The 13,878-nt window shown below is 43.8% G+C and overlaps 1 protein-coding gene across 5 annotated transcripts in view; it reads right to left on the bottom strand.

Annotated features, from left to right (window-relative positions):
- The window catches only part of ELMO1 (engulfment and cell motility 1), a 497,188-nt gene that overhangs the window by 33,263 nt on the left and 450,047 nt on the right, over positions 1 to 13,878 (bottom strand). For all 5 annotated transcript variants that reach the window (XM_058677989.1, XM_058677988.1, XM_058677992.1 and 2 more), the window contains one exon: positions 5,609 to 5,772. In XM_058677989.1, coding sequence (XP_058533972.1) covers positions 5,609 to 5,772 — 164 coding nt within the window. The remainder of the gene's footprint in view (positions 1 to 5,608; positions 5,773 to 13,878) is intronic.

The raw sequence follows: 13,878 nt of genomic DNA, 5'->3' as shown, positions 1-13,878 counted from the left end.
CTGCAAGGCAGAGTGACAGCAGCCATCCACAGTACACACTGTGAACTGGTGCTGCTCCAACACATCATCATTTCCAGGCCCAGGTAATGGGCCCTATTTGGCTCACGAGCCATAACTTGCCAACCCTTGATTGAGAAGGGATCACTGGGACTCTGGACTGAGCAGGGGTATCGACTTCATGAGCACCGACCTATTATTTCTGTCTCTACACTGCAGGGCTTGAGAGCTTAGTATTTGTGCTACTTTTGTTCCTTCTATTACAGACCCATGGGTTTAACTGTCAACTTTATGCTGACCACTCTCGATTTTATACTTCCAACCTAGAGCTCTCATTTGTCTGACTGACTGCTGAGATATCTCTCACCTTCACCCATCCAAAGACGAATTCCTCATCTTTGTTGTCCGGGCCCAAGCCACCGGACTCATCTTCTGCTTCGTTTCCTACATTCCACCTCTGACCAATCCAGAAACAGATTTGTCTCTGATCTGCAAAATCGAACCTAACATACATACTAACCACCTCTCATCACCTGTTGCTCAGATGACTGAAATAGCTTTCTAATCAGTTTCCTCGCCTCCAAACTTGCCTATGGACAGTCCATTCCCAATATAACATATCATGTAAGCCCTTTGCTCAAAACCTCTCCAGCGGTTCCCCTGAAAGGTTTCTACTTTTTTTTTTTTTTTATTGGAAAGTCAGATATACAGAGAGGAGGACAGCCAGAGAGGAAGATCTTCTGTTCGATGATTCACTCCCCAAGTGACCACAACAGCTGGTGCTGCGCCATTTATTTTTATTATGAAGTCAGATATACAGAGATGAGGAGAGACAGAGAGGAAAATCCATCCATTGATTCACTCCCCAAGCAGCCGCAACTGCTGGAGCTAAGCCAATATGAAGCCAGGAGGCCAGAGCCTCTTCCGGGTCACCCACATGGGTGCAGGGCTCCAAGGCTTTGCGCCATCCTTGGCTGCTTTCCCAGGCCATAAACAGGGAGCTGGATGGGAAGGGGGTGCCGCTGGGATTAGGGATGCCCATTTGGGATCCTGGCATGTTCAAACTGAGGACTTTAGCTGCTAGGCTATCGCGCCAGGCCCTATTATTACTATTATTATTCACTGAACTCTAAGATTGACCCCAGGACCTTTGCACTGTCTGGAATATTCTTTCACATAATCTGTTCTCTTATTCCCTTACACATCTTCAGCTAAATGTCAACATCAGATTAGAGAGATACATTCTAATCATTCTATTAAAAGTTATGGACTCCATTTACCTTATCCTGCTGTCTCTCTCCACTGCATGTGTTCTCTCTTAACATGTATTGTCTGTTTCTCCCCACTACAATATTATAAGTACATGGCAGGGGATTTTGTCTGTTGTGTTCAGTGCTGAGTTGCCAACACCCAGCATAGTACCCACCACACAGGAGCACTCAATATAGACAGTAATATGTTACACAATGATGTTTTAGCCAACAATGCACTACAGAAGTACTAGTTGCCTTGTAAGATTATATTGCCTTAGTTTGTATAAGTGCATTTTATGACGCTGACACAATGAAGAAATAACCAAATAATACCTTTCTCAAAACTTTTCTTTATTACTAAGCAACACATGAACTTTTTTGTTTTTGTTTTTTTTTGGCAAATGTACAAGTGCCCAGATTGTCCTATGGGTGCTATGAGGTTTTGAGCAAAGCACGTGGCCAGTTTTCAATGGAGGTGTCAACTGGCAGAGTAGGTTTTAGTCTTATGTATGACTCTGCTTGTTTTGATCATTTCTTTCTTTTTTTTTACTGTGCTAAGCTAAGGTGAATATAACCATAGTGTCCATTTTATCCTTGACTTAATTTGCTAGGTTCTTTGGTAGTAGAGCGATCACTTGTTTGTGCTCAGTGCCCGTAATACTTTATGAACTTCGTGTAGCAATCTGTAAACGTGATGCAAAAATGATGTCTTCATGTGAGAGACAAAAAGAGCAGGCTGAGGATGGGATGCACACTTGTCTCAGGAGTTTCGTCTGTCCACAACAGTGCTACACTCTCACCCCAGATGTGCGCACTCTGGGTCGAGGTTTCACCCCATTTCACTTCTCTGCTTCATGCAATTATGTCCTTGCATCTCCCTTTCTCTCCAACATGGGTTAAATGACCTACTTTTTGACCAGTCAAGCTTTTTATAACCATTATCTCAGATTAATTGTGTGTGTGGACTTATCTTCCTTGTTAAGTCACACTAAATAGGAAATAACAAATAACTCCTCTTTGAAATAATTAATCAAGGGCTAAGAAATAAAGGTAAGCTTCTTCTTCTTCAACCCACTAAGTATATGTTCCCTCCACCTCTCAATATCATTCCTGTGGAGCTTATGTTTTTTTTCTTTTTCTTAAGAGACACGTCATTATATATATACAAAAACAAGTAACAACAACAAGAAAAAAACCAGGCCTAGTGGCTTGAGGGGTCATGTGGAATGTGTAGCTGATGTTTGCCTCTGGGTCCAGAGACGAGAGCGACATCCCCATGGCCAGTGATTGAGCCCTGGGGATACTGCCACCCCTGTCTGCAGGATGAAGGGCTTGAGACAGACTCCTCAAGCTGCTGTTCTAGTGCTAGAACCCCCAAATCCCAGCATGTATGCTTGGGGCGAGATACAGCTCTTGGAGGTGCTTGCATTTTCTGGAACCAAGCTCTGGATAGTCTGGGATAGTCCTTTTTCCTCATCCCAACTTTTGGGGCCTGGAACAACAGGGGACTTTCTGTGGGCTTCTGTCTGCCTCCTGGGTCAGGGCTGGCATGTAGGAATGGCTCAAGCTGTGTTTGCTAAATGGAAAAATGGATGAAAAGAGAAACACACCCTTTCTGTAGGCTGACTTAGACATGCCTTGTGAGGCATTTTGGCAGTATTTAGATGTCATCCAACCCACCATGTGTTCCAATCTCATGGACTACACTAATAGATAAGACATATCACTGAACAAAAAGTTACTCTACTAGATACCCCAGCTCCTGCTTGCCCAGTTCAGAGTCTGGGATAATGAACAAGCTGGTCCCTGGCATTCATGCTTAACCATAGTGGGGCTGCTGTGTGTGACACAGTAAGTTAAGTCGCCACTTGTGATGTGAGCATTCCATATGGGCACTGGTTCAAGTCCTGGCTGCTCCGCCTGATTCCTGCTAACACACCCAGGAATGCAGCAGAAGATGGAACAGTGTTTGGATGCCTGCACCCATGTGGCTTTTCCAGATGAAGCTCTTCACTCCTGCCTACAGTTCTGAGACCACCTGAGGAGCGAACCAGCAGATGGAAGATCTCCTTCTCCCTCCCCTCATTCTCTTCCTGTAACTATGCCTTTCAACTAAATACAGGAATCTTCCAAAGCATTTCAGCAGCTTCTAACAGCTCCTTACGACCTCACTGCCACTCGGAGGTCCCAGAACTCCAGGAGGTCTGTGCGTTCTGACAGGTCATGCAAAAGCCATGCCCTCCAGAAAAGTTCCCATTTAGTTGCCTTGTTTATCCTTTCACCCATAGCAAAGCTAAAGAAAAACACTTCTTCGAGAAAGGAAGCTTCTTGAAGAGATGGCAGAACGTCACAGGCAAAGCTTTGCGAAATGCAGACACAAACAGGAGCAGAAAGCTCACTCTGGAACAAAGTCATGGTCAAATATTCATTTAGAACCACTTGGCTTTAACTGAAGTGATTCCTCAAACTCTCCTCCAGTTTCATATCAGAAATAAATGAGGTATTTTACGTTGACACATCTGTCAAAACAGACATGGTAAAACATTGACTTTCAGTACTGCAGATTCTGGGATGGGGCAAGATGCTTTGGTCTCTAGTTACAGATAAGAAAATGCATTTCCAAGGAGTCAGTCACTCTAAGCACTTTCTGCTCAATATTTCTGGCTATTACCATCTCTTGGCTAAGGACTGATGCAAAAACCATGGCGAGGCATCTCATAAGGTTCGCTGGTTCCCCACGCAGGTGTGAACTGGGTTTCACAACGATGTAATCCAGAGCCTCTGGGGAGCATTTTCCTTCCTGGGCTGACTATGTACATGTCAGCTAAAACCTGCTTTTCTAATGGTTTAAGATTTAAAAACAAACACGTCAGAAGCAATGCATTCTAGAACTCCATGGCACTGCAATACAGTGATTATGGCTCACAATAATGCATCCTTTTTTTTTTGAGGGACAAAGTATTACAATAATGTATTCCATTTTGCATAAAAAACAGGAATAGAGCAGCTGGAAGACTCTAGACACAAAGCAAACATAAAAACATGGAAAGGCTGGGTGCCCGATTTGATCAGTTTATACTATACACATGTGTTGTAAAATACAGCATAGCAGCCCATGAAAATATATAGTATCACATGCTGACCAAAAATGGCAAAACATAATTTTTTAAAACCCACAGTAGATTGTCTTTTCTGACCTGTTCACTTTTTCACACCTCATTTCAGTCCTGTACACAGCAAAGGAATTCTGGTGGGCTGGACAAAGCTCAGCCCAAGGATCAGCAGACCTGACTTCAAGTTCCAGCTCCTCCTCTTGTTAGCAAGACCTTATCCCTCTACACGCTACCCTTGCCTTCGAATTGGTACAAGCTGTATCTATCTCCCAGGGATGGAAGGAAATTTAATAGCATGAGGGGTACTTTCCCTGGCTTTAAATTTTCCAAATATACGAAATAAGAAGCAGGGAGAGGTTCAGAAAGGGAAAGATTTTGAAATAGAGTGGGGCAAGGAAGGGCTCGTGGAAGGAAGACTCCAGAATCCAAGTTGTGTTACAAGTCAGCTTTGCACAAAAGTTCAAAAAAAGCTGTGTCCCGCATTCTGTAAACTGAATGAGAATAACCAACAAATACCTTTCCTACTCCTCTTTTCCCTAATTCCTTCTCTATGAAATACAAGGGGTGACAAAAAACAACCTGGCTATTAGAAAAGGACAAGGGAACACCATCGAAAGGAAAAGGGGAAGCAAGGCCAATAGCCCTCCCTGCTTGGCCTTCAGAACACGCTAAGTCATCACGCAACTGCAATGGCTGTAGGTGCATCTGATGGACGTCCTTCACAAGGGGGCCCTCACCTTAGAGCTGGAGGTCCCCAGAAAGGTGAGACAAGATGCTTTGACAGCACCCAGGGCCAGGAGACGAGGGGGGTCCCTCCCTCTCAAACTTTTACTTCCATTCACTCATCCTAGAGTAGTTCTGGGTTCTTATTGCTTTAATTATCAGTGGGCCCCACTCTGGTTGGCATATTACGACTTCTTGTCACTCAAAGGATATCCACGTAGACTCTAATTTCATGGGTAAAAGATTGTATTACCAATCCTGGAAAAGTCACAAATCCCTAGAGGGCTGTCAGTCACTGGGTCACTTCCTGGCTTAGTGCTATCTCGCCAGGACCTAGTCCCAACTTCTGCTTCAGCCCAGTGCTTCCTCAAGGGTTTGCTGATCCTGCCATAACTGAATCAAGATATTCTGGTACATCTTCTGCTGGCCCTGCCTCACAACCTTGTACCACAGCCCTGCTCGGTGTTGGGTGCTCCCTCTTGACATGGTGAAGCCGAGCTGAGATCAGAAGGGGCAACTTACAAAATTGGGCGAGACTGGAAATCTTCCTGGTTCATCCTCTCAGACTGGCGGATTTTCAGGATCTCAGTGTAGCTCAGGTTCTGTAGTTTGCTCTTGAACTGGTCCAGGGAGCTAGGCTTGGTTGTAAGCGCTCTCATAACCTGCTCCTTCACCACCTGCATTACCTGGAGACAAAGGGAAGACCATCATGTTCCTGGGGGCTCACTGCACCAATTCTGAAGTCTTCCTGAGCGAAAAGCTCCCTACTTCCCCGGCACCCTCTGCTTAGACTCTCAGCCAAACCTTGAACGTGCTTTTACTCTTCTTTTCAAAGAGTAAGCTTCCATTATGTACATCTTCCATTTCCTGTGTGCTCTGGAACCACAGGGAAGGAAATGGAATGACTAGCTTGAGATGGAAAGGCTGTGAGGCAGGGCAGCTTGGAGTTGGCAGGAGCGCTCCGTGTGCCCAATAAATTATGTGACTGCTGCAGAAATGGCACTGTAAACAACACAAACCCAAGAGTCAGGAACCAAAGAAGGCCACAAGGCAGTTAGAAGCCTGTGTGTTCACTATTTCTTCCAAGTAAAAACTGCTGAGACACAATTAACTGTGGAAGTTTGGTTGGCATCCGTTCAAACGAACATGAACCGATACACACACCTGCCCCTCCCATACTGCTTTCCCCACGCGATTAAGGATTTGAGTGTTCATACAAATTACGCATTTGGAAACGTGCATGTGGTATTGCCTCTTTGAATCAGGCACTAGGAAGGCAGGTTTATTAAATTAGAACAGACAGATCCCATTGGAAGCCTCAGGGGGAAAAAAAGAATATGATAATTTGCTGCCTCAGGACAGGTCTAACCCACGAGGAGGCAATTAAACACTGCCTCTGTAAGTATGGATTCATCTCCATCAGAATACACGAAGCAAAAAAGACCAAGGAACACGCAGAGGGACTTGTAACTTGGCTGTTGCTTTTTTTTTTTCATTCTCCATCACAGATGAAAACAACACAGATTACCATTTATAAGGTGTCCATTATGTGCCTGATGCTATGCTAGGCACTTTCCACATGTTTTTCTTCTTTATCCATTCAAATCTATGCATCCCTAGGTTATAGATGAAGAAACAAACTCTGAGACATTAAAGTTGCCATTTAACGCTTAGTTGGTGAATGGCTGAACTGGCTTTTGATGCCAGAACTGTGAATGTTCTACTTCCCCTCCCCTGTGTCATAATTTTTGGTGTCATTTATAAACTAAAAATAAGACAAAACCATGTGTTGACTCTGTACTTGGCTGTTCCACACCTAATTCAACCCTCTTCTGATAGAGTAAGTGTTTTTACTACTACTTTATAAAGAAACTGAGACTAAGGAAGGATTGATGGCTTGCCCAAGACCAAATATACTTCTAGCTACTAAGATACCAAATAGGCCAGTATGATGGATACCACTAGACTTGACGTTGAACAAATGAGTAAGGTGTGGCTTGTGCCTTCCATGAACTGAAGGTTTATTAAGAGAAGAGGATACGGCCAAAGATCATTACAGCAGAAGTGGGCTGACGATAGGGAAAACGGACTAATGGACTTTGCTGGCAAGTGCAGAGGCTCTTCATTAAAGGTGACATTTCATGTGGGTTTTGGAGGAAGAATGAGAGTTCAGCAGTGTGGAAATAAATGGATAACCTGGAACATTACCACATATTAGTCATTTTGAACCTGAACTACATCTGAATTATAGCTAATTACATAAGCATTCTTTCATGCACCCGGCATAATGCCATAAAGAAACATTTCAACTGACCTTCCACCAGATATGCTTCCATTTTTACACAGGCAAAATGTTACATTTGGAATGCTTGACAAACTTTGGAATTATAACCATGTTACATCATGCAGCATAAATGGTGGTTTGGATTTGGTTAAGAATGAACTGTAAGCGTTGTTGTTTAATGTGAGGGGTACCACTGGGGCTGTCCATCTGTTGAGGGATGGCAAGTCCTGGGATATCATTATGGTGTTCTGGTGTCATTTGGTCTTCCGGTGGGAGGCAGCACAGATGAGAGGGAACGATACAAGGATCAGAGTGCCAGAAGCCATTTTGAAACAGAATCAAATGAAAGCTGAGAGAGTTTCAGACCTACCTCCCCTCTCCTCATGTTAACAAATGAATAAACATAAATTCAGGGTGCCAGGTAATTTTCTCAATTTAGGCATTTTTTTTCAGATTTATTGTTATTGGAAAGGCCAATTTACAGAGAGGAGAGACAGACCAAATGATCTTCCATCTGCTGGTTCGCTCCCCAGATGGCTGCAATGGTGGGAGCTGAGCTGATCTGAAGCTGGACAATGGAACTTCTTCTGGATGTTTCACACAGGTTCAGGGTCCCAGGGCTTTTGGACTATCATCCAGAGGCTGTGGAGTCGAAGACAAACTACCTGCTGCAGGTCACAGTCGTGTTCAACACTGCCCCTGAGACGTTCTACGCTCACCCTGCATTCCAAGGTGTCAGTGAATAGCACTGGTGATTTTTTTAAAAGAAGAGAATCAAGTTATACATAGCAACTATTCCTTGGTATCTTTGCAAAGTAGCTTCTATCAGGTTTATAATTTATGGTACTGGGTCTTAATTTTCCATAATTACGTCTTAAAGCAAGGCTTTCACAACCACCAGCCTTAATGCTGTTCTCTGTGGGAAATATCAGACCTCTCACCATGTTTGAAAAACTTGCCAGGCAGGTGACGCTGCAGAGACATGACAGCAAGTCAGTGTTGTTGAACTTTTAAGTCAGGGCTTTGCCGTGGACATGCTGCTAGGATCTGCATTCACTGTTAGTATCGACTCATTGTTCAGGAATATCTAGAACGTGAGGACGATGTGTTTCCTGGTGTATGTTTTCTGTAATAATGTCACATGTTGCAGAAAAAGTAGGAGTTCTATGAAATGTTTGCCGTTCAAATGGAGAACAACTTTGGGCTTTTTGGAAGACTGGCTTAAAGGCAGAAAAACTGAGGATTCTTGAATGAAGTCAAGCATAACAGTAAAGCAGTCTAACAGTCCCCTCTATTCACCGCTGCTCATTTAAGCATGTTACTTTATTTTGTGACAGATCCTCTATACGTTCCTCATGAATTCACTGTTCACCCCTCTATACCCACAGCCTTTATCCAGCATCATCATCTCTTCATTTGACAAAAGTTTGCTCAAGTACCTAGTCAGTGCAAACGGGTCTGTGGTGAATGAGTTCCCAGCATGGGGAAGTGAACCAGTCACTTACACTCACCTCATCCAAGGGAGGAGGTGACACCACAATTGGAACACTGGGCTAGGTAGATGTGCATTCCACCAGTGCCTATGCAGCCCCTCTCCAGGGCTGGAAGGCTGAGGATAGCCTTAGGAATTTGGCTGTGGTTCAATAGCCTCAGGAATTTGGCTGTGGCTTAAGGAAAGGTCAGGTGCAAATACACAGGGTGTGAGTGCTTCAGTGGCTGGGTGGGGCAAAGAGTCAGGGAGAAAGGGGCACTGTTGCAGGTAGGAAATAGAGTGTGTTGGCCTCATTTGGTTGGAGACATAAGGTGGAGCTGCAAGGTGCTATTGAAAAGTGAACCAGGTCATACAGTGGGAGACTTTGTCTAAATGAAAACTCTGCTTCTGTTCTTTGGGTAGTTGATAATAAAAATCGGAGGACTTGGGGCATGTGATGGAATTAAACCATATAAAATATATTGGGGCAGGTATAAAGTGGTTGTTATTCCTGTTCTAGTAAGAAGGGATGTTAGAGAATCTGCACGGCTGAGGCAAACCCTTTGCTGGGATTTGAGAATGAGTGGGAGTTACCCAGGTGGGGAGGAGGAGCAAGGAATGTAGGCAGAGTGAGCAGCTAGAGCAGACAGGGAGGTGGGGAGGGCCTGTGTAATGCACTAACAGAAAACACTCAGGAGCTTTGGTCATCTCCATGCACAGATGTCAGAGAATGAACAGGCACTGGTTGCAGGGATGCTTCTCAGCCTTTGGAGTCCAATGCACCATGAGTCTGAATTCAGGCTGTATGTTTACCTCTTTCACTTCTGATCCAGCTCCTTGCTAATTTGACTGGGAAAGTGTTGGCCCTTACCATCCAAGTGGCAGATCCAGGTGGAGCGGCAGGCTCTTGGCTTTGGTCTAGGCCAGCCCTGGCCATTGTGGCCATTTGGGTAGTGAACCAGCAGATGGAAGATCTCTTTCTTTGTCTACCCCACTCCATCTTTTGCTTTTGACGTCCGAATTAATAAAAATATTTCTTTAAAAAAGATATTCACACTTTGCCAGACTAACTTTTACCACATGCAATCTAAGAATGGATGACTTAGAATTGATGGGATTGTAAATAGTTGAATAACTGACATCCTTTAATGGCACATTTTGGCATACCTGAGTTTTCCTTCCCGAACCTTGGTTTGCTAACTATAAAGGGGATAATAATGGATAGAATTCATAAGGTTGTTGTGACCTCTAAATAAGACATTGCATCAAAAGTACCTGATATATTCAATGGAATATGCTAGAAAACCTACAATGTCAGTTCCTTTACCTTTCCAGGAGGAAAATACCTACATCAGAGGTTTCTCCTATTAAAATATGCCAGGACATTCCTAGATCCATGTGCACCACCAGATAACTTTCTAGGAATTCACTTTCTTGGACCCATCTCAAGTCCACCAAATCTAAAATACTTGGAGTGGTACCAACGATGTGGGTAGTAACAGCTTTCTGGGTGATTCTTAATAGGATTATGGTCTGCAGTACTTAACACAGTTCTTCCAGACTGTAACAATGATTGACACAGTTAGGTCAAAGGCCCTCTGGCTTTCACCGTTCATCTATAGTTTTGAAAAACAAGTAAGACCTTAACAGAAACATGTACTGCTTGACAAGGTTTTTAAAGTCTATTTTTGCTAAGCTTTTTCAGTGTAATAAATTTTTGTTTTTGGTGATGTTTTCATAGTTAAGAAGGATGCTTACCCATGATTAGCATGGGGAGGGTTGAGGAATAGGGGAAAATGGATAAGACAATTGTTCCCAGTCTTTTTCCTTCCTGTATCTGGAGGAAGTGGATTCTGCTAAGCATAGAGACTGAAGTCTGGCTGTGAAATGGTGTCTCAGGGTTCCAGAGATCATTCTGGGCTTCCTTAGAAGGATAGGCTGGAGAGGGCTGATCCTTAATCAGGAAGAGGAAAGAATGATGAACTGGGCACTGCCACTGATGGTGGCCAGCAGTCAAAAAATGGCAATTTCCCACCAATCAATGGCATTCATTAAATTGATTTATCTTTATGAAGAGAAGAGAAGGTTGTCCTGGGGAAGACAGATGCCAACACAGCCCAGCTTACAAACGACTCATGTGAGAGACAGTATTTAACACTGGACCATTTTTCTTCCTGGGAATGTTCCTTATACCAAAAAAGGGGGAAAAATGATTGAAGGCTCAAAGTGATCAGAAAATTTGGGCAATTTTGCTTGGGGACCTGAGGGAAAAAGAACTCTGAGTCCCTGAATGTTCATGCATGGCAAGGGTCACTTCCAGAGGCTGGAGATCACATCTGGGGGAACTGGGGTGTGCAGAAATGGCCTTGCTAATAAAAAGTACAAGGAAAAATTCAAGTTGCACTTTGGCGACTTTCTTCGCAGGATCAATTACTGACTCAGACACAGGCCGTTCAGTACTCTCTGCTCCCATCTCCCCATGGGTCTTTAAAATTATGACACCTTCTAGAAATTCAAGATGGTTTTATTTTGTAGATGTGACAGAGTTAGGTAGTAGATTACAGAGATCAGGCAATACACACAAAAGTGATGTCACTTACACCGAGTGGTGTCAAGTGTATTAAATATTAGAGAGAGAAAATAATATCTGAGTTTCTGAGTTTATGTTGGAGCAGTGTGGCACAAGACGGAGTTTGGCAAACCACTCTGTTAAGAGCTGGACAGTAAGTATTTCAAAGCCATAGTGTGTCTGAGGCAACTTATCCACTCTACTATGGCAATGTGTGAAAGAAGTCACAGACAACACAGAATGAATGTCACAGTTGTGTCCTGATAAAGTTTTATTTGCAATACTCAGGAAGTGGACTGAATTTGGCTGCTATAGTAGGATGCCATCCCCTTGTGTAGAGAAAGGTGCCTGGCTCTTAAGCTGAGCGGTAGTCATTTCAAAATCCAACTCCATGACTCACAGCTGCACAAATCACTCAATCAAATCTAATTTCTTTATCTAGAAGGTACTGATGATAATCTGTAGGTAAGATTAGGAAACGCAGACCATTGAGTCTAATATCTTACCAAATTCCGTTTTGAATTACAGTTGTAAAGACCTCTTGCAATTAAGGAAAACAGTCTTTTGTTCAGCTTGCAAACTAATCCTCACATGGCTCTGGGTGTTTACAACAAGTGCAACTTTGAGGGTGCATTGAACAGTAGTGGCTCTTAGGAATTATAAAGCTTTTTTTTTTTTTTTCATGCAGTAGTCCCAACTCCCTCTGCATGGTTTCAGGACCTTGGATAACACCTTGGTCCATCCTTGCTCCCTTCTGCCCTGTGTTCCATTCCTCATTGGCTGTTGCAGTTCCCCGTGCAGGGTCCAGCACACCTAGGGTGCTACAGGGTGAGGCTTAACGTAAATCAGAAGAAACTGCTCCGAAATCACTGAGGGTCAGTCAGGCCAGCCCAGTGCAACCTCTGGCTTTTCTCCATTTCAGCATGTGGCCCTAATTACACCGGATGAATCTGAAACATTTGCATATTAATTAAAAACTACATAAGAAGACCCTCGGTATTACTCAGAGGATATGGTCTAATCTCTGCAACCAGTAACGATGACACTTAGTGAGTCATTTACCTCCTCCTTTTGTGAGATCCAGCTTTCTGTAGGCATATTCTGAGTGGGGCAGTAGAGGTCAGCTTGGCATTCTGGAAAGAAGCTGGCTGCCATAAAGAGGCACAAGGGTAGACCTGAGATCAGAAGGCACTGGATAGACTGGGACAGGAAGTAAAACAACAGTCTGGGGTGGAGCTAGAGAGTCAATATCACACTGCTTCTGAAAACTGTGATTTCTCCAGAGTATGATCGCCAATATTTATGAACAATAGGTTTCCAGTCCTTGGGGATTCTAATCTTTTGTTCATTACTGCAGAGTTTGCCATTCCTTAACAAAAACACCCCTCCAGATCATTGCTGGGCACAAACACCTAGGTATGGAGTCCTGAGAACAGACCTTAGGCTGTCAGTGCCTTTGGATTTTGGAACAAAATTTGGAAAAGTAAAACCAAAGGAAAGTTTCAGTCTATAGCACTGTTCTTTTCATCAATTTCTGGTATTTGTGGAAGCTTGGATGGGATGTGTTACAAGCCTTACATTTGCTGGACTGTGAAATGCCATCCTCTAGATTAGCATCTCTGTCCCCTACAAGCACAGCAGTGGCCTGGGTTCTGAATAAGGCCTCATCGCCTCAAGACACAGTTTCTTTTCATTTACATTAAGCCTGACCCTACAACATCCTAGATTTTGTTTTAAGAATTGTTTTAATTCACTAGAAAAGTTAGAGATACAGAGTAGAGGGATGGGGGAGAGACAGAGATCTTCCACCCACAGGTTCAAACCCCAGATGACTCCAAGGGCCAAGAAGGGAGCAAGCCATAGCCAGGAGCCAGGAGCTTCATCAGGGTTTCCCATCAGGAGCCTAAACAATTGGGCCATTATCTGCTGCTTTTTCTAGCCATGAGCAGGGAGTTGAATTGGACATGGAGCAGCCAGGACGTGAACCAGCACATATATTGGACACCGGTGCTGCAGGCAGCAACTTTACCTGCTACACTACAATATTGGCCTCAAGCATGCTGTTTTGAGAACTTCCTTCCACTTCCCCTTCCAGGAGATATGTCCTTACACCCTATGACCTTGCCACATTGAGATCTTCTCCCTGCCTTGAACTTCACTCCTGTGATCCGTGCCTTCCCAATATACCAGTTCATTTATGAAATCCATGCTTTTCAGATGTTACCACCCTTGGCAACCCTTCCCTGGCCTGCTGGCCTCTCCACCAAGTCAAGGTCAATGTCCCTGTTCTTTCATTTGCAGCACTCACTGAGGTGCAGTAATAATTTGCATTCTCTTTACTCATGATTTTATGTCCAGACTACGCACTGTCCAAACACACAATAACTTGCGTGAAAATACATTTCACTTGTGACTGATGGGGCTTATCCAATGACCAAGACGCTGTAACAACCTCACAGTATGACAGG

This window comes from Ochotona princeps, chromosome 20 (genome assembly GCF_030435755.1).
Source record: "Ochotona princeps isolate mOchPri1 chromosome 20, mOchPri1.hap1, whole genome shotgun sequence".
NCBI classification, from domain to species: domain Eukaryota; kingdom Metazoa; phylum Chordata; class Mammalia; order Lagomorpha; family Ochotonidae; genus Ochotona; species Ochotona princeps.
Note: the sequence above shows the minus strand (reverse complement) of the source record. Positions and strands in the feature narration are given on the sequence as shown.